The 21047-nt window shown below is 49.8% G+C and overlaps 1 protein-coding gene across 6 annotated transcripts; it reads left to right on the top strand.

Moving 5' to 3' along the window:
• The first annotated feature begins 371 nt into the window (after nt 1-371).
• LOC123425932 (chromatin assembly factor 1 subunit FSM-like) lies at nt 372-4804 on the top strand. 6 transcript variants are annotated; one of them, XR_006621955.1, is made up of 8 exons: nt 372-724; nt 802-1272; nt 1406-1505; nt 2733-2860; nt 2929-3430; nt 3524-3710; nt 4290-4408; nt 4535-4804. XR_006621955.1 is itself a non-coding variant. In XM_045109697.1 (4 exons), the coding sequence occupies exons 1-4, from the start codon at nt 395-397 to the stop codon at nt 1820-1822; spliced, it is 969 nt and encodes a 322-aa protein (XP_044965632.1). In that variant the 5' UTR covers nt 372-394; the 3' UTR covers nt 1823-2164. The 6 variants fall into 6 exon arrangements, 3 of the variants coding, with proteins under 3 accessions (XP_044965632.1, XP_044965634.1, XP_044965633.1); XR_006621956.1 differs by having other exon boundaries at nt 2947-3430; nt 4290-4804; XR_006621954.1 differs by having other exon boundaries at nt 4290-4804.
• The last annotated feature ends 16243 nt before the right edge of the window (nt 4805-21047 follow it).

Below are 21047 nucleotides of genomic sequence, written 5' to 3'. Positions count from 1 at the left end.
GCTCCACCGCCGCCGACGACCCCCCGCACCCTCCCCCGCTCCACCGCCGCCGACGACCCCCCGCACCCTCCCCCGCTCCACCGCCGCCGACGACCCCCCGCACCCTCCCCCGCTCCACCACCGTCGACGACCCCCCGCACCCTCCCCTGTCTCCTCGCTCGGTTCCCCAGAACGGAATTGGCCGAGCGCACCACCCACCCCTCCCTCCCCACCCGAGCGCCATTGCTATCCAAAAAAAATTACTGATGACGCACCTCTCTGGGTGCGCCATTGCTATTAAAAAAAAAATTACTAATGGCGCACCTTTCTGAGATGCGCCATTGCTATATAAAAAAAGATTACTAATGGCGCACTGTATGGGGATGCGCCATTGCTATCAAAAAAAAAAGTTCTAATGGCGCACCCGCCATTGCTAACCGGCAGTGCCTCTCTCCCGTGCCCACTCTCTCTCCCATGCCCACTCTCTCTCTCTCGTGCCCACTCTCTCTCTCTCTCTCCACCCCCACCCCCTCCCCCGTGCCGTTGGCCGGCCGCATCCCCGCCGCGCGGCCTCGCCCCCCACCCGCCGACGGATCTCCGGATCTGTGCGGTCTCGCCCCCCACCCGCCTGGATCCGCACCGAGGCGCGGGTGCTGCCTCCATAGGAAGGAATTCAGTTCTCCCCCTCACAGGCGGCGTCCTCGACGGTCAGCGGCGGCGACCCGGCACGGGAGTCCTTTCGCCGGTAAGGAACCCTAGATTTATGTTCGTTTTCCTCTTCTCCCGTGCCTTCCTTTGCTATGAAATGCCGAATCCGACCAGATCTTGAGTCTTGCCACAGGCCGCTCTCGTCGAAGGGGGCCTGGTCGAGGAATGCACCGTACACCATCGTACACCGTCATACAAGTGCAGAACGAGCTGAAGCAGAACAGGGCTTCCGACGGCCATGTGATTGCCGCTCCGGAGAAGGAGGCCCTTGCTGCCGGTTGCCGCAAGGAGCTCGCGGGCTTGTGGGCGTACTTCAAGGAGGTTTCTGGCCACAAGATGCAGATCGATGGTGGTGGAAACCTGTCAAGCAATGCCATGATTGGGTGCTTGCTGGAGGAGAGCAATCTTGGGCTATCCAAGTTGGTGGATGAGACATTTCAAAAGCTCAAAGGAACAGAGGGTGTCTCTGTTGCTTCGGTCCGCAGCTCAGTCCTGCTCATTGGACAGAGGATGATGTACGGACAATCTAGCCCCGATGCTGATGTGTTGGAAGATGAATCGGATCTTTCTCTTTGGTGCTCGGAGGCAAATCCTATCCCATTTTCTTAATTCTGAAGTTGGTGCCATAGCATTTCATTTTAATGTTGTTTTAATCCAGAAAGACCGGTTCTGTTCAAATTAGTATGTCATGATGTCTTGTGCTGGGTTGTAATTGCAGGTAAGAGATTTGAAGGTACTGCCTATGAGAACGCGTGGGTTTTTAAGTGTGCGGAGAACTGCTAGAAAGAAAATCCATGAGAGGATCACTGCTCTCCATTGTAAGACATATCTTCTTGCAGCATGTTTGAATCCCATCTATCAATGTTTGACAGTTAATATGCGAATTGCTGGTTTTTTGGTTTGTATATCTCAACTTGTGCCCATTCTTTGAATATGCAACATGCTTTGTTGTTAATTTTTTCCTGAAATGTCATTGCAAGTTAGCTTTCGTTGACATCTAATTAGAACTGTGAATTTGCCTACTCCATGGCTTTGTATTCTGTTCACTAAGTGCATCTCTATTGCAGCAACTTTGTCAGCTCTGGAAACTACAGGAGCTGAAGGTCAAGTAAACGAGCTTAGAAAAGTTCTCTAGGAAGAGAATTTTGTAATATGTACTTGTTAACTGATAGTCATAGTGACTATCGTGCTACTTAGAGTGGGGGACACCGTCTTCTGGGATCTTTAGCCACAACTCAAAAATTAAAAAGGAAGTGTTTTATCTATTCTACTCGAGTGTATAAATATTGCATAGTGTCACTTAGAGACAGGGTAGTCATTCAACATTTAGTTCACCAGATTGGGACAACTTTCCTGCTTTCTTTACTTTGTTAGTGTGCCGTTTTTGTCAGTATTATTTCTTCAGTGTGGTATCCACATCCAAGGCAAAGAACCGCTCTTGTAATATACGATCTTCATCAACAAATCTGAGAACCAATGCCATCTGCTCTCTATTTGCTACATCACATGTCTCGTCCACTAGAATAGAAAACTTAGAATCCCTGATCTGTTCACGAATATGTTTCCTAACTTTCAATGCATAAATACCCAAAATCTCTTGTTGGATGTCATGTGATGTGTACTTTGAACTGTATGGAGCATTCTCAAAAATAACTTCAGCAATCTCAGGGTTGAATTCTGCAAGGAGCTTTAACAATTCAATAAAGTTCCCTCTGTTCTTTGACTCTGGAGTTTCATCATGGCCTCTAAATGCACAAGATTGTGTTGTAAGCCACTTAACAGCTGCAATTGATACTTTCACCCTCAGCCTGTTTCTTTCTCTTTCCCTCTGGTTTCCCACTGCTACAACATTTTTTAAATGGCCTTGCTGATTCAAGAAGTCATGCCATGCTTTGGTTGCATTATTATGTTCAGAGCAAGGTTCAGAACCTATGTGGTTTAAGAAAGAACATTTCTTTCCATCGTGAACCTTCTTCCAGTTTACAAATCCTTGCACTGTGAAAACATCTGAACCACCTCTCTTGTTTTTGTTTTTGCCAAACAAGAAACAATAGAAGCAATATGCCTACGTCGACTCCCTCAAGCTCGCCGGCAACGGCAAGGAGGTCTGGGTCTACGACATCGACGAGACCACCCTCTCCAACCTCCCCTACTACGCCAAGCACGGCTTCGGGTACGTACTTACACTCTTGTATACGTTACATACACACTCTAGTGCATTAGACTTGCTATTTACTGCAGGTACATCCGATCGAGCAGCGACTTGCACTCATCCGATCGTCACTAGAAGCCGCATTGATAAACACTAGATATATCTTAAATGGTTCCTGTGGATATTGTTGTCATGAGTTATGTGTGGTGTGCCATCGTAGAGATTATTGTGTGTTTCTTGAAGGTCTGTCGGGCGCCAAGAATTTGGAGTTGATAGCTGACTACGTTATGGTATGCTTGCACTCTTTTCTAGTGGATATGCTCGTTGTTTTGCTAACACTGTTTGTTGTTTTCTGTTCACCCTGGTATTATTAAATCATACACTTGAAGTTAGAGCTTCAATTGTCTTTTAGTTCTTCACCTCGTCCAGGTTTACAGAATGGATATAAAATGGTACCCTACGTTTAGCAAGATAAAAACATTGTTGCTCGATCACTGGTGTATGGCTGATGACTTTTATGGACTCATTTAGTTTCTCAAGAACTCACCCATTCTAGAGAGATTTACCCTTGAACTTTATAAACCATTTGAGGTATGACTTCTCTTTCTTCTATGTATGATGCCTTGTCTTTGAAATTGCCATGTACTGCTGATTCATTTCAGTTAATTATTTTGTTTGCAACAGCATGCGTATGGCATCATGAGTGGAACCTACCCGCCAAAGGACCAAGTTTTGGTATCAAAACATTTCAAGGCATTCGAAATCAATCATGTAAAAGATGATAAATGGATTCACCTATTATTGAAGGTCCTTGCTTCCCATGGAGTACATTCGGAACTAATAAAATTTGTAGAGAAGTACCATTCTTAACGTAAGTACATTTCACTGTTATAATGTTTTTATGTTCTAGTCTGCATGTGGGACACTACGAAAATTGTATTGTTATTCCAATCAATTAAATCACAAAATAAAACTGAAATTTGGAAACATCCATTTGGTGAGGTTAGAAATGAAAATAAAACACCTAGCTTATGTCAGTGAAATTGTAAACCTAGGCCAAAGCAGAAGTCCATGCAACATGCTAAGATCCTTTGGTTGTCAATGCCACTACGACACCATACACCTTTCATTCGCAATGTCTCATTTTAGTCGACCATTTAGCCTGCTCATGATCAATACCTAACAGCAAACATGGTGATTTCATCTGCTGGGCCAATAGCTACAGCTGCAAGAGGTGCTTGGTGGCTGTAGCTGCATGCCTTTGCTATTAAGTAATAGGATTATGTTTGATTGATTATTAAAATCCAGCAGGTTGCTGCACGCATGAACGCTTTATTGAGAGTTTCAGGGATAGGAACATATTTCCCAACATATATTTAATTTTGTATATTGAATAATGGTGATGGTGTTGTTAGTCTTGACGCTTATCTACTGTTTTGCTCTAAACCAGGTGTAGAATGATCAGAGACTGCTGCACTGGGAGCTGATATAGTTATTATGACAATAAGTGCAGTTGATGGGTGGACTGAAGATGACACTAAACTTATCTAACATGTCATGTTTGATAAGGTACCATCAGTTTCATTTTCACAACAATTTTGTTGATGATGTCTGGTTGCTTGGTTGTTGGTTTGCATGCCTTCTCTTTGAGCAACATATTCAGCAAATTCTGCATTGGAAAATGATGTCTTTCAGAATCATGCTGGTCCTCGGTCATTTCCGACACTTTTGACCTTTGAGCAGCATATGAAGTGGCATAGAACGATCTGAACAAGCCTGGTAGGTATCCAAAGAACAAGCAATGAAATTGAACCCATTTTCTGGATGGGGTCAAAGATCTATAGGCTGGGATTACTGTTGTCACTGCCCTATAGATTTGGGTTGTATCGTTGTGTATTATATTTGCTATGGATCTATGTATGTATGGATGCTATGGAACTATATGTATATATGGATGCTATGGAATTTTGGATGTATGGATGCTATGGAATTTTGATATATGGATCATGAAATTTGTTATGCAACTTTGCATATATGTTATGTGTTGTGGATTAGTAAAACTATTGGGCACATATTATGTACTATATATTTGATATATATGTTATCTGCTGTTGAATTTGTGGTTTTGAAACAAAACATATATATGCCAGAATACCAGATACTAATGGGGCATCATGTGCTATACTAATGGCGCACTGCCTGGTGAGCCATTAGTATATATGCCCTGGGAGGCATACTAATGGAGGACCATGGGCTATACTAATGGCGCACTGCCTGGTGCGTCATTAGTATATATGCCCTGGGAGGCATACTAATGGAGCACCATGGGCTATACTAATGGCGCACTGCCTGGTGCGTCATTAGTATATATGCCCTGGGAGGCATATTAATGGAGCACCATGGGCTATACTAATGGCGCACCCGCCATTAGTAAAACATTCTAATGGTGTGATGCTAGTGGCGCACCTGTAGTGCGCCATTAGTAGCCAAAACAGGTGCGCCACTAGCAGGCCTTTTCCTAGTAGTGAGAAGCAAAAGCAGGTTCTATCTCAATAGTATCGGCAGTTTCAGAAGCATCACGAGCATTGGCAATAACTCTAGCAATATGAGCATCAAGAACACCCCTAGTGGCACATCAGGCAAAGTAGTATCTCTAGCAGTATCAAGCATAGCATCATCATGCAAAATAACATCTCTAGCATCATCAGGCAAAGCAGTATCAGGCATAGCATCTCTAGCAGTATCAGGCATAGTATCATCAAGCATAGTAGCATCATAAGCATCATCAAGCACAGGCGACATATCAAGGTTTCTAGCAGGCGGTGATGTTGCAAACTTACTCATAACTGAAGGTGAATCAAGTGCAGAGCTAGATGGCAGTTCCTTACCTCCCCTCGTAGTTGAGGGCAAGACTTTGGTTTTTGGATCCTTCAGATTCTTCATAGTGATCAGCAGATATAAATCCCAAGTGACTCAGAGAATATAGCCATACCCTCCCCGGCAACGGCGCCAGAAAAATGCTGCTTAGCAGTCCCCGGCAACGACAATAGGAGAATGTTATTGACGAGTCCCTGACTTGACGCCTTCGCGACAACAGAGCCAGAACTGCTCCCAGTTGCTCAACAATTAGCAATTGTCTTGCGATGGCCCACCAGCGCATGGGTTCGCGGCAGTTTTTGAGGGTAGAGTATTCGACCCAAATTTGTTGATTCGCCAGGTACGAGGTGAGAGGATACTCTCGAGTATTAGCTGTTGAATGTATCAGATTCCACCACACCTGAAAGATTAGTATCTGCAAGCAAAGTATCAGCAACAAAGTAGTATGATAAAAACGGTGTCAGAAACGATTTGTTGACGGCACACTATTCCTAACTGTCGTATCAATGGTGCCAGAAGTTGCCCGTAGACGGAAATAGTCTTTTCCCGTCTACGCCGAGCGAACAAGTATTGTAGTAGGTAGTAGCAGTTTAACGAGTAACAGCAGTAGCAAGGAACAGCAGTAGTAACAGCAGTAGCAAGTAGCAACGGTAGCAAGTAACAGCAGTAGCAAGTAACAGCAGCAGCAACAGTAGTAACGACAGTAGCAGCAGAGCAAGACAAGTAATAGCAGTAGAGCAAAACAAGTAACAGCACCAGTGGGACGAACTTGTTGGCAGTGGGTCGGTGATTCGTTTGGATGATATTCATCATGCAACAGTTATAACACAGAGAGATATGTGGCTAGCTCCCGTTCGTCAATGTGATATAGGCATGCATTCCGTGTGTAGTAATACGTGCTTCGGGAAAAGAACTTGCATGACATCTATTGTCCATCCATCCCGTGGCAGCGGGGTCCAAAAGGATACTACATGATATTAAGGTTCTCTTTTTAATAAAGAACCGGAACAACGCATTAGCACTTGGTGAACACATGAACTCCTCAAACTATGGTCATCACCGGGAGTGGTTCCGGTTATTGTCACTCCGGGGTTCCCGGGTCATAACACATAGTAGGTAACTACAACTTGCAAGATCGGATCTAAAACACACATATATTGGTGACAACATAATAATTTCAGATCTGAAATCATGGCACTCGGGCCCTAGTGACAAGCATTAAGCATGGCAAAGTAGTAGCAACATCAATCTTAGAACATAGTGGATACTAGGGATCAATCCCCGTCAAAACTAACTCGATTACATGGTAGATCTCATCCTACTCATCACCGCCCAGCGAGCCTACGGATAGATTACTCATGAACGATGAAGAGCTTCATGGAATTGGAGAGGGAAGAAGGTTGATGATGACAATGGCGACGATTTCCCCTCTCCGGAGTCCAAAACGGACTCCAGATCTATCCTCCAGATGAAGAACAGGATGTGGCGGCGCCTTTGTATCGCAAACGCGACGAAATCTTCTCTTCTGATTTTTTCTGTGTGAAAGTGAATTTATAGAGCTGGAGTTGGGGGCGGCAGAGCCATGTGGGCCCCACAAGCTTGGTTGCCGCAGCCAGGGGGGTGGCCACGGCAACAGGGCTTGTGGCCCACTAGCCCATCCCCTCCGGTGGATCTTTGCGCAGGTATTTTTCATATTTTCTAGAAAAATTCTCCGTAAAATTTCAAGACATTCTGAGAACTTTCATTTCTGCACAAAAACAACACCATGGCAATTCTGCTGAAAACAGCGTCAGTCCGGGTTAGTTCCATTCAAATCATGCAAATTAGAGTCCAAAACAAGGGCAAAAGAGTTTGGAAAAGTAGATACGATGGAGACGTATCAGTGACCGGCGACGGCTCCCCCAGATTTCTTCTCCCTGGCTTTTCCTTGCAATGCACATTGTGCCTCATGGAGGCGTCAAACTCATTTGCGTTTTCCTGAACTTGTCAAGACATGTAATAACTCAATGCTTGAATGTTTTCTTTGCTTCGTTCCTGTCATGTTTGTTGTGTTACTCTGCGTCAGCAGGGCCCTCCCCGCACGTACCTCATCGCAATTGAACCGAGCGGAAACCAAGGACGGCCCAAAAGGACAAGGGGCAACGAGCGTAGTTAGGCCCCTGAGTCGCGATGCTCAGGAGTCCCTTGATGCGTGAGTTGCCCTCATGAGGGGAACATAGTGAGGATTTTGAAGCTTCGGAACACTTTCGACACTCTGCGTCGGTAGGGCCCGCCCCGCGCATACCTCCCCCGATTGAACCGACCGGAAACCAAGGACCGCCCAAAAGGGGAAGGGGCTACGACCATAGTTCAGGCTCCTGAGTCGCCATGCTCAGGAGTCCGCCTTGACGTACGAGCGACTCCCATGTCCTTCCTAAGAAGCTGACAGTTTGAGGCTGCTGAACTCTTTCCGCACTCTACGTCTGCAGGGCCCGCCCCGCGCGTACCTCCGTCATGATTGGACTGACCGGAAACCAAGGATGTCCCAAAAGGGGAAGGGGCTACGGGCGCAGTTCATGCTCCTAAGCCGCGATGCTCGGGGGTCCCCCTTGACGTAGGAGTGACTCCAGCGTTCTCCCCAAGAGTTTTGAATGGCTTGTCGAGTGCACTAAGCTCTACGTCGGCAGAGCCCGTACCTCCCCGCGATTGAATCGACTGGAAACCAAGGACGGCCCAAAGGGGGAAGGGGCTACGGGCGCAGTTAGGCCCCTCAGTCGCGATGCTCAGGGGTCCCCCTTAACGTACGAGCGGCTCCATACCTTCAGTTGTTTGTCCCACGCGTTGGGCGTCGGCGTAGTCGCGGGTGGACTGTATTGATTTCTTTGCCAGCTGCGGGCGTAGCCATTGGTGGACTGTGTTGGTGCAGCTACGGGCATAGTCATTGCTGGACTGCGTTGGTGCCAGCTATGGGCATAGTCATTGGCGGACTATGTTGATTGCCTCCATCTGTACCCAGCACGGAGCATATGTCTTCCACTAGGCATGGGGTAGACCCCTCCACGTCCTCGGGGGGGCCTTGGCGTATACAGGCTCGGCTCATTATTACGTGAGAGTGTCACGGTGGGGGTGTATCTGAGAGGTCACGGGGACGCTTTGGCCTCACGAGTGTCCCTACCCCCGAGTCATTGGTGGACTGAGCTTCTCCCTGCGCGGAGCATAGGGCTGCCACTAGGCGTGGGATGGACCCTTCCACGTCCTCGGGGGGCCCTGAGCGTATATAGCCTCGGCTCGTTAGTACATGAGAGTGTCACGGTGGGGGTGTATCTGGGAGGTCGCGAGGACGCTTTGGCCTTGAGAGTGTCCCTACCCCCGAGTCATTGGTAGACTGAGCTTCTTTTGGATCATTGGTAAACCCTGCTGACTTCTTCTTCTTTGAGAGTGAGATCGGGTGTCTGATGCTTCAGGCGGCCTGAAAGTATAAGCTTCGACCGGAGCCCCCTAGCGGGGGTCGACCGCCCAAAGACGCAAGAAAAGCAGAATGTTAGGGTTCGAAGCGTGTGAGGTAGAAACAACTGAAAGATCCTTAAATGGAAGTAGCATATCGGAGTGTCCTGAGCTCCTGGAGACCGCATGGCCCTATGGGCGCCCTCGAACGGGGTGAGCCAAAAAGTTACCTAGCAGCATCCAACAAAATGTCACCTGGTGGTCATGCCGCTAAAGTGCCAAAAGCGTCGTTGTCGCTCCAACTCCTGCTTCGACGGTCGCGACCCTCATGGGTCCGCCATCTCCCGACACTCGGGGCCTTCGCTCGGCCCGAGCATCTCCTCCTCTTCCTCGCCACGCCCCAGCAGGCCAGGCATGAGCATGGCCCGCTGGAACCGCTGGTAAGTGGCAGCCGTGTTCCCCAGCCCGAAGGGAATGAGGGCGCTGACGCATGGGTACACCCACCGATGGTCAGCTAGCGCGGGCTAGAAAGGGCCTTGAGCCACGGCTCTGTCGGTTGCGAGCACGTTGATGCAAATGCGGGGCCGGTCGACCGTGCCGATGACGGCGACTGCGATTGATGGTGCAGGGCAGTCCCCACCTCGCACGGCCTGGGCCTCTCGAAGTGCAGGATTGTTCTCGAGTGCCACCCTCGCCTCACTGGTCTAGCGAGGGACCTTCCTGGTGGGAGCCCCCATCCCTGACCCAAGGGAGCCGCCGAGCGCGCCTTCCTATGCGATGGGAGGCATGGCCCCGTCCCCCTGCACGTAGCCTGAAGCCCCACGGCACTCCGTGGGGAGGAGTTCCTTATTCTTCTTGCATGGATCCTCGTGGGGCGGTTCGTCTTCTTCGTCGTCTGGGTGCTCCGCTGCCGCTGCGCGGTAGGCACGCTCGAGTGTGCAGACGACGTCCTTATGGTCGCAGGCAATGGTGATAATGTCGCCGCTCCCCGGCATCTTGAGGACGTTGTAGCCATGGTGGCTCACTGTCATGAACTTGGCGAGAGCCGGGTCCCGAAGAATCGTGTTGTGCGGCAGGTGGATGTGCACGACGTCGAAGACGATGATCTCAGTGTGGTAGTTCTTGTGCTCGCCGAAGGTGACTGGCAGATGCACCTGCCCGATGGGCACGGTGGACCCCTCCGTGACTCCTGAGAAGGGCTTGGTCGGCAGGAGTTGTGCGTACGGCAGTTGGAGTTTCACGAAGGTCTCAACCGAGAGAAAGTTGAGCCCCGCTCCACTATTTTGGTGACAAGGACGTTGCTGATGGTCGGGGTGCAGATCATTGGGAGCTTGCCGGCCATGAACGAGCACTTGAGCTGATCACTTGGGTCAAAGGTGATGGTGGTCTGGGACTAGTTAAGGTGGCGCATCGTTTCAGGCTTCGGGAGAGCGACATTCACCTCCCGTGTGAACTGCTTGAAGGTGCGGTTGGAGGCCGGGTCTGGGCGCCACCCAATATGGATGCCACCGCCTTAACCTCCTGGAAGCCGCCAGCCCCATCGTCTTGCCTGTCTTCATCCCTCCGACTGGGTGGCAGAGGCAGAGGAGGTAGTCCAGCCTCACGAGGGCGGACCTCACGAGGCTGACCGCGTCGTTGACCCTCCTGACGGTCGTCGCGCCAGCGGTCCTCTTGAGCCTGGCCACACCAGTAGTCCTCCTGAGGCTGGCCATGCCAATGGTCTTCATGAGGCAGCTCGCGCCACCCCTAACGCGACTCTCTGTTGTCCCAGCGGCCTCCGTCGTGGCCTCCGCCGCGGGCGGGGCTTTTGTCTCCTCGTCCAGGTCACCTGCTGAAATGGTCGGCACGGGCTAGTCGCAGCTCTTCGCACTTGGAAGTATCGTGGCCGCTGGTGCCATCGAAGATGCACATTGGCCCCCTCTTGATGGGTGCTCTCCTCCTCGGCCGTACTTTGCCTCAGGCTCGGCTGCGAGCACCGCGGGAGCCTTGAGCTTCACCTCCTTGGCCTTGGCCTTCTTCTCTTATGGTTTCACCGCTTGAGGCCCGAGGAGAGACAGTCGACCTTCCTCAGCCCTGGCGCACTTGTTTGCCAGGTTGAACATCTCCAGTGCGGTGCTCATCTTGTCACTCATGGCGAGCTCCTCCTTCATCTTGAGGTCGGTGACTCCGTCGGAGAAGGCTGAGATGACGGCCTCGTCCGACGCCTTGGGGATCTTGAGGCGCATGACCGTGAAGCGTTGTATGAAATTGTGCAGGGTCTCCCCCTCGTGCTGCTTGATGCGCGGCAGGTCGTTCATGGTGGGGGCGCGATCACGAATGCCCTAGAAGTTGGCGACGAAGCGCTCGCACAGGCTGTCCCACGAGGTGATGGACGCCTTCGGGAGGTTGAGGAGCCAAGAGAGCACGCCACCCTTGAGCGCCATAGGGAACCAGCATGCCATGACCTTGTCGCCTCCTCCTGCCGCCCTGATGCTCAACGTGTAAAGTTGCAGGAACTCTGTTGGGTCCAAGGTGTCGTTATAGCGCGACGGCAGATCGGGCTTGAACTTGTAGGGCCATGTAGTTGGGTAGAGTTTAGGGGCGATGGCGAGGCATCCCACCGGTCCGTCACGCGTAGCACGTGCGGGGCGACCGGGCCCTGTTGCTCCAACCGGTCTGCTCCAAGCGGGCGCGCTCGCAGTACGGGACTTGCAGCGCCGGAGCGCGTGCGTGTCGGCGCGCGGTCGAGGAACCACCTGACAGCTTGCTTCGTCGCCTGGCCTCGCCCTCGGCTTGCGAGGTTGGTCGCGGGGACGCGCCTCCTGTCTGGGCTCGGGACGCACATCTCGCCCCAGTGGTGGGGGCGGCGCATCTTGTTCCTTGTCGTTTTCTTGAGATGGTTGGGGCCGAAACAAACAGGAGAGCACTGCGGAGTCGCCGGCAGCGGCAACGAGCTCCTCAATGCATTGGAGCCAGTCGTGGTGGCTGTCAGGGGCCGGCCGGTAGCGGAGCAGCTCGGTGGACATGGCAAGCGATCGCGAGCCGTGTGGCATCTTCGGCCGGGCGTGCGAGGTCGCCCGTGAGGCCCGGACGAGCGACAGAGTGGAAGTGCGGCCGTCGCGGTGCTCGTTAGCCAGCTGAGAGGAGCCCTGTTGTTCTTGAGCGCCGGGGCCCGTGATGGCGTTCACCACGAGTGATGCTGACCGGTGGGATGCGACGTTCGGCGCGAGCCCGGCGAGCGTCAGCCATCGGAGTGACGAAGCTTGGTGAAGGCTGAACATGGACGAGACCATGACATGCCCCCTAACTGGCGCGCCAAATGTCGGATATCGGGCTCCGCAAAACCCTAAAGATTCGAACCAAGGGGCGTGTATGAAGATCTCTCACTTGTTTGCCTCACCTAGCTTGCTATTCGCTTGGGATTGCAGGAAACTCACACAACGGTGAGGGAAACACAGAACACAACAGTTTACCTAGGTTCGGGCCGTCGTGAAGCTTAAAACCCTACTCCTGCTTTGGAGGATTGCCTCTCGTGGAGGTTGGTGGATGAACTAGTATAGTACTTGGGCGCCTCCAGAGTCTGGGTGACTTTGCCTGGTGCTAGTGGGCGAATGAATGGTTTTGATCTAATACCCCTCTATGAAGCTACCTATCCTCTATATATAGTGGTGGCCCTGGTTCTCTTCCCTTATCGTTTCATCGGGAAGGGATCCCACAATGGCCAATTTTGAAGGGGAACAGGGGAACATGCTCCCCTGCCTAAAAGTGGTCTTCGCGTGCAAAGTGGCTGCCCCCGCTGCAGGGACGGGCTCGGGGATGACGTCTGTCCTACTGGCGGGCGGCGACGGCCTTGTTGCACCAGAAAGGAAACCTTTGGAAGATGACTTTGGAACCCTGGTACGTCCCTGCCCCTCTTTGCACTAAAGGGGAAACTTTTCGCCATGTTGGCTATTGTTCGCCTGTCCTTCCCTTGCGTTACCCTTGACTCTTGAGGCCGGGATTTGCCTCGGAATATCCGCCGCTCCTTAGGGGTCCTGAGGAGGACCCCTGGGGGTCTTGATGTCGTTCATCCTCGTGAGGCTTGGTCCCTCACGAGGGCCTTGCCTCGAGTGGTGCTGAGCCCATTGGTTTGCTTGATGAAGTGGGCCAGCCCTGGGCCACAGGCAGGCAGGTCTGGGTACCCCCATTCCCAGAACGTCGACAATAGTAGCCCCTAGTCCATGACACCCTATGTAGCCCTTGAACTTGTCTCCAACACCGAGGACTACTATCTTCCTCGGATTAGCTTTTTGCAATTGATGTCTTCAGCTTGGCACGCGAGTTCCTCCATAATTGATGTGTGTTCGGGTCCATAGTCTCGTGATGGATTAACCTCGAAGTCCTACCTCATAGAAGGGAGTGGTCATTTTATCTCACAATTTTCCTAGAACCGTTTCCTTTTTAAGTCTCATTTAAGCCCATAAAGGCTAGTTGGGTTACGCCCAAGGCAGCTCTCTTATTGGCACGTTTTACCGAAGCACAGATCAAGCTTCGTTGTTCTAGGGATTTCATCAGCAAATCAATTAAGCTGATGTGTGCTTAATGGCACGATGAGATGGATCATGGAAATTCATATGTCGTAGTAAGGGGACTCTTGCTCTTTGACTGCCTTATAAAACCATAGGAGCGTACCTTTTCTTTCTCACACACTGGCATATCATGTGCGATTGCTTCTATTCTCCATAGCTCCAACGCCCCAAATCTTCTCCCAAGTTTCACCTTCATTTATCATCCCCACCTTGACCCTGGATGACAAGGGCAAGTTGGAGGCTTCCCTCATAATGGAGGGCACCATCAAGAAGCGTCGTGTTGTGGTACATACCCGTTGGAGCCGACTGTCGGGCCCAAGAGCCCGGCAACCCCATCATAGTTCCCAAGCAAGGGGAGAGGGTGGTCTTCAACCCCCCCACCTCATCCAATGTATGGGGTTCCTGCACCACCCCCTCATGAGGAGAGTAATGTTTTACGACGGGCTAGATTTACACCATATATCCCCGAATTCAATTCTCCACTGTGTGGCCTACATCATTTTATGTGAAGCTTTCCTCAGTCTCGAGCCACACATCGACTTATGGCTGAAGACGTTGAGCATCAAGCCTAACAGCAGCGGCACCCAACTTGTTGACTGCGGTGGGGCCATGGCGACCAATCTCCTGAAGGTGATCTCGGTGAAAGGCACCTTTTTGGAGACCATTAAGGTATGGCAGTGGGACAGGTTTGACATCACCGAGCCATTTGTTGAAGGTTAGATGGAGATGCCTATGTTTAATGCCGCCCTCGCTGAGGCTGGTCTCCTGGATGAAGAAGGGTCTCGGCTGGGGGGAACCCAACCGAAGTTGTGTCGTTGCACAAAATGATCCACTCGATGAAGGATTGCGACATTGAGCCGGTGGATGTGATCCAGGTTATGCTCCAGCACTGCAACCTCCTTTTCCAACTTCGGGTTAACCCGATGTGGTTGTACAAGCCCAGGGATGAGGCTCCCATGCATAACTTCTTCCATGTGAACATCGACGACATGTGTATGATGCTTTTCAAGTCATCCAATAATAATTTTCGCAATGTGGGGAGGACCACGGCCTTGACTTCAAATATGGTCCATCGGAGATAAAAAAACTCTTAACCGCTCATTATCATAGTATATTTCAACCTTTTGACAAAGTAATCGGACCTCCTCCTTCATAATTAGCAGTGATGGCCAACGGTTGAGCAGATGAAGTGTCCGAAGCCGCTTCCCGCAGAAGCCCCAACTCCTCAGCTCGAGGCTCTGTTGGTCGTGAAACCATACAAGGTTCCAGTCGAAGAGAATGAAGGATCAAAGGGAAAGTGGGAGGCCCTAAGATTCCAAGAATCCTCAAAGGCCAAGTACGAGGATACTCACGCCTCCTCCGTGCCCGAGGAAAAAGAGATGGAGGAGGATGAGAGGGGAGATTCCTCCTCTTCCTCGAATAGAAAAAGGGTCACATTGAAGGGCGTCGAGGAGGATGACACTCCCTGAATCTGGAGAATGCTTTGAAATGACTTCTCATGGCAGCCCGACAAGTCGCTCATGCCTTCACATGCCAAGGTTGTGCTATCGAATTCATCTGATGACTCGATCCCCCTGCCACGCAGGGTGAGACCGCCACCAACATGGTACTGTATTCCAGCATGAGTTATTGGGTAAATCTTTATCCCAAAGCCTCTAACTTAGGACACATTACTTGGTTTCACAGCCCGGGGAGCACCTTCCTTGGCAGTAAGGGGTCGGAGGGCGGGCTCCCTCCGGCTTAAAAGGGGGAGAGTAACATGCGAGTGCATCCTTCCTCCACCCTTGCTCTCTTCGACCAGACCCCTCTGACGTTGAACATAGAGGGCAGATTCGATATTCCTACGTCCAAGGTACAAACCTCGGTCATGGGGGCCAAGGGCAGTTGACCCCTATGGTCGAAGAGGAAAAAGGGCTCGTACTGCATGAGTCCTCGGCTCTAGGTGCTGTGGAGCCACGACAATTGGACACGACCACCCCTATTACTATGGGGGGAGGGGTCGTAGTTCTTCCGTCGTCCCCACCAGTTCCAGGATAGGTGTGGGCATGGAGTGGCAATAAGAGCTCTTCTATCCTCCCCAAACACTATGTCTTTCTAAGCACGGTTCCAACACTTTTAGTCCATAGAGTTCGGGACGAAGTAGGCATGCAAAGGCATTTTCAAAGGTTTTCAGGTATGGAGAACACAATGTTATTTTCCTTTGTATGATTCTAGGGCCTTTAACTAGCACCAAATATTCCCAGCAGCCTTTAACACACTAAATACGGGATAAGCTTGTCTGGAGATTTAGACCTTTTTGTTCCGTTTTCTTTTAAAAGATAAAGTTCAAAAGGTATGACGAAGAGCATATTTACAGTAGCCCTCGAGCTCTGAGTTAATTTTAGCAAAGCTGACTTGGGGTCACTTTTTCTTATCATACCTCGCATTTAAAGTGAACCTACAATAGCCCCCGAGACTCTGGTTGGACTGATAAAGCTGACGAGAGGTAGATTTTTTTGATCGGGGGATAATTATTCATTTTCGGACGCCGACCTCAACTTTGGAGTCCAATTCTAAAAAGATTAGCTAGCTAAAGGTGAAGCTCGCACGCTCCGAAGAGGTCATCGATCTGCTTAAGAAGCGGATGCATAACCAACATGGTCAGAAGATCTAACACCCCATTTGTACTTGTTAGTTTAATAACAACACAACTAATGCAAGGGTGTTTTGTTTCTTGTAGCTGCCACACTAGGGCTTGAGGTCGTGATATGTATCCAACATATCTATAATATTTTATCATAGCATGATATTATATTATCATTCTAGGATGCTTTTTAAGCATTTACTTGTTGATTTATATTATGTTTTAGCACTAACCTATTAACCCAGTGCCAAGTGCCATTTTGTTTTCTACATATTTTTGGCTTCTCAGGAATACTGTACCAAACGAAGTCCAAATACCCAAAAAATTTTTGATGATTTTTTGGACAAAATAAGGATGCGGAAACTTCACAGGAAGAATGGACGGCACATGAGACGCCCCCACGCCAACAGAGCATGCCTAGGGGGGTGGTCGTGCCCTCGTGGTATGGGTCCACCTCCCAGTCCTCCAACTCTCCTTTTGTAGCTTATAACTTCTCTAATATCCCAAAAACCCTAGAGAACCTCCTGAAACTTTTTTTCAACGCCGCAAGTCTTTGTTCCGTCGTGTGCCCATATGGAGCCCTGTTCTGGTGCCCTGACGGAGGGGGGATCAATCATGGAGGGCCTATACATCAACCTTGTTGCTCCCATGGTGATGTGTGACTAGTTCATCCCGGACCTATGGGTCCGTAGTTAGTAACTAGATGGACATATCTCTCTATGTTCTTCGTTGCCATGATCACCGACATTCCCGTGGTGATCTATCTTAAGTAACCACTCTTGTGCATGCGTTTGTTGGGATCCGATGAATTGTGGGCTTATGTTCAGATTGTTCACGAGATTATATTGAGTTCCTTGCTAGTCTTTCAAATATATGCATGATTATGATAGCTTCATAATTCTCTTTGGTATGTTGATTTGGTTTAGCCAACTAGATTGATTTATCTTCAGTGCGAGAGGTGCATTGTAGTGGGTTCAATCTTGTAGTTCTCAATCCCAGGGACAGAAAGGGACATGACACATATTGTATTGCTGCCACTGTCGTGGGAATGAACCTGATAGTAGAGGTGTAGGGTACGAATGGAGAGGGCAGAGTCCTAGCTATGGCAAGCTTGTACACAAGATGTATGAGTTGAGCCCTCTCTTAGAGGTAACATCCCTACGCCTCAGTGCTCGGGAGCTCTTGCAGTGTGGATTGTGTAATACAGGGGGTGTGAACCCTTGTGCCAGAGGGGAGGGGTGTCTTATATAGAGTACGCTACCCCTCGTCAAGGCCTCAGCATCTAAGGGCTCGATCAATTTGAGTTAAACATATATGTTACTGATAACGTATGCAAGTAATAAGTGCTATTAAAGACCATTGGCTGAACATATGTCTGTTGGCCTTCGTGGGGGTGACTTCTGGTCTTCTATGTCGACTGGAATAATTCCGAGTGGATGTAGGTCGTCGAGTGGATGGGATTATATTCCGAGTGTTTGTGTACCGAGTGACTTTCTAGGTGCCATGACCATCCAGTCGGAATCTTCTGTGTAACCCTTGGAGTAATAATGATGTACCCTTGGGTAGGACATTTAGGTCAGGCCTGTGACCCTACCCTAGGTACATATCCCCATCAAACACTAAGGGTAAAACAATGGGGTTCATTCATAAATTGGATTTACTTTTTTACATCAGGTCATCATCCTCCAAATATTACTCTATTTTTACTTAATACTCTAGATGCTTGTTGGATAGTAGTAGATACAGGAAGGAGTCGGTCTACTTGCTTACGGATGTGATGCTTATATGTAATGATCATTATGATGAATAAATATTCCATAATTGTGGGCTTTACTATCATTTTACAAACAGTAATTTGTTTACCCATTGTATGCTTTCTACGAGAGAGAAGCCTCTAGTGAAAATTGTGGCCCCCGGGTCTATTCACAAATATAACTACAGAAACTCAAAATACCTTGCCTCCGTTGTTTACTTTTATTTATTTTACATTTATATTTATCATACTATCCATCTACATTACTTATCGCTTGCAAGTAACGAGTTCAAGGGGATTGACAACCCTCTTTCCCGCGTTGGGTGTAAGTGCGTGCTCTTTTGTGTGTAGGCGTTGAAGAGAGGAAATTGCATTGTTATCCTATTAGTTCGATAACCTTGTTTCTCACTTAGGGAAATACTTACCTCCACTATGTTGCATAATCCCCTCCTCTTCTAGGTAACCCTTGGACTAATAATGAGGTACCCTTGGGTAGGACCTTTTGGTCAGGCATGTAACCCTACCCTAGGTACATATCCCCATCATTAGACCGCGAGTGGATCGGGGTTCGCGTGACGAAGGGGTTGATGTGGAATCTTGTTGAGACATATTAACCTTGGTCATTTTCCTGGGATTTATGAAACTTCGCGTCGACTGAAATCTTCGGCATTCACCTTGATCGATTCTGTTGTGAAGTGTGTATGAGTGATTTTGAATGCTTGAAATTACTCCAAGGGATTGATGTGATCTTTTTTGCGACAAAACACTTTGGCACGCCCAGATTGCACGGGATTCTAAATTTCGGTTTTCGCGCGCCTCACGGGGATGACGCAACTGTCATGGAAAGTAGAGCAACGACACCTCGATTATCACGCCGTCATCATCGCCACGCGTCACGTCTCCTCTGATATCGGGATAAGCCGAGATCTGGGGGACCCACTAGTCGGTGACACAGTTGGTCGGTTTATATAAATACGGCTAGCACTAGGGTTAAGGTTGTGCCTTCTTTGATCTCTTCTTGCTTCTCCTCCACCTTCGTCCCCCAAACTTTGCTTAGGTTTTCCTCCACCGCCGCGACCATGCCGAAAAGCAAGATCTCCAAGCTCGAGTGTGCCAAGAAGGGCGGCAAGGCAAGGAAGCCAGGTCGGACCGCAGTGCCCCCCGGGTGGATTCAGGGGGATTTTCTTCCATCCACCGTGATGAAGGAGGACATCCTGGATCTTGTGGAGCACGGAGTGGTGGTCGAGAACTCTTGGAGATTTCCGGAGGGGGAGCTTAATCCGGCGCCTCGTGAGGGGGAGCGGGTCCTTCTCCTCACACATGTCGAACGAGGTTTTTCTCTGCCTCCACACCCTTTTATCTTGGGCTTCCTGTTTTACTTTGGGGCACAGCTTCACCATCTCCCACCGAATACTTTCGCGTACCTTTCTGCGTTTATCACTATGTGCGAGTGTTTCCTGGGCTGCCCTCCTCACTGGGGTTGTTCAAGCACATATTTACTTCACAAAAAAGCGAATCCAGGCGATACTAGGACCAATGTCATCCAGTTGTGTGGTGGTTTAGGGATCCAGAAAGGGGGTAGGAGCACTTATCCCCAAATGACCCTTCCTGAATCGGTTCGGAACTGGCAGTCGACATGGTTCTACTGCAACGATATCGCATCTCCGAAGATGTCGAATGGCCTCCCTCCTTTCACCTTAGATCGTCTGACTGCCCCTAGATTATTGATTGTATTAAAAGATGAGAAGGCAGAGGTGGAGATGTTGGTGGGAGAGGTGATCAACTTGGTCACGAATGGACTGGCTAGAATGGATCTGCTGGAGATGTTCCTTAGCCGACGCATCCAACCCCTTCAGGCGTGGGACCATGCCATGTGGCATTAGTTGGGTCCTGAAGATTCTACTCGGTCACACCCTCAGGAAGTGTCAGAAGAAATAGTAAGCTAGTGGATCAAGAGCATCACCGGGCCCTGCGACAATCCCATGGGATCCAAATGAGTCGTGCCTTATTCCGCTGAAAATAAGCCGTGGAAAGTGGTACGTAATATCTTTTCCGATTGTGTTCATGTCTTTGTCGAGTGACTGCATACTTGTCCGACTGACTCTGTTGTCTTTGTTCTTTGTAGGAGTGGACGAACTTGCACTCTCCTGTACCCAATGGGGAGCAGTTTGATCTCGGGGTGGAAAGTGAAGGCGGCAGTGCCGAGAGTGAATATGTTGATGATAGCGAAGAAAGTGAAGACGCCTCAGACGAGAGTGAAGAAGACAATCAGTCTCCTCCGCGCCCCGAACCGTGATCCAAACAACGCCAAGACCCAGCGGCTGCTCCGAGCAAAACGGTCGCCTCCAGCAGCAGATATGTGCAGCATGACCGAGCCGCTGCAACTGACTACGCGGAGAAGGCTGCGAAGCAGCCCAAGCTTGATGTGCCCAAGCTTCGGACGACCTTCCCCCGAATGAGAATCATCATGCCGGTTGCCTCAGCATGAGTATTCGTCCTTTTTGTTTCGCCATTATGACTTTCCGGGTTTCTGATAACCTAGTGTAATTGGCTCGCCAGTGCTGCTACTTCGGTGTCGACTCCTGTCGGCGCTGGAGAGGACCACATGGACTTCGACGTCGTGGATAAGCCTGTTCCTAGACCACGTATGTTAAACATTAATTTTACTCCGTTTTACGGGTTGGATCTGTCGACTGATTTAGCCATCACTGTTGCAGCTTCGGACGTCATTTTCTTAGATGACGAACAAGAGCCACATCATACAGCTATAGAGCAGACTCCAACCGTGCCTGCAACGTCTGTCTTGGGAATGCATGTGACGCCTGCGTCGAGTGTGCCTCCGGTCGGTTCAGGTGCTATGGCTACAACCCCTCCGATTGGATCTACTATTGTGACGATTGTGCTGACTTCTCCTCCGGTAACCCATGCTACCACTGTTATGATGCCAACCTCCTCATCTCTTGCATTTTCCATGCACCGCATCCC

This window comes from Hordeum vulgare, chromosome 2H (genome assembly GCF_904849725.1).
Source record: "Hordeum vulgare subsp. vulgare chromosome 2H, MorexV3_pseudomolecules_assembly, whole genome shotgun sequence".
Taxonomy (NCBI): domain Eukaryota; kingdom Viridiplantae; phylum Streptophyta; class Magnoliopsida; order Poales; family Poaceae; genus Hordeum; species Hordeum vulgare.
The sequence above is the reverse complement of the archived record's forward strand: the minus strand, read 5'-3'. Positions and strand labels throughout refer to the sequence as shown.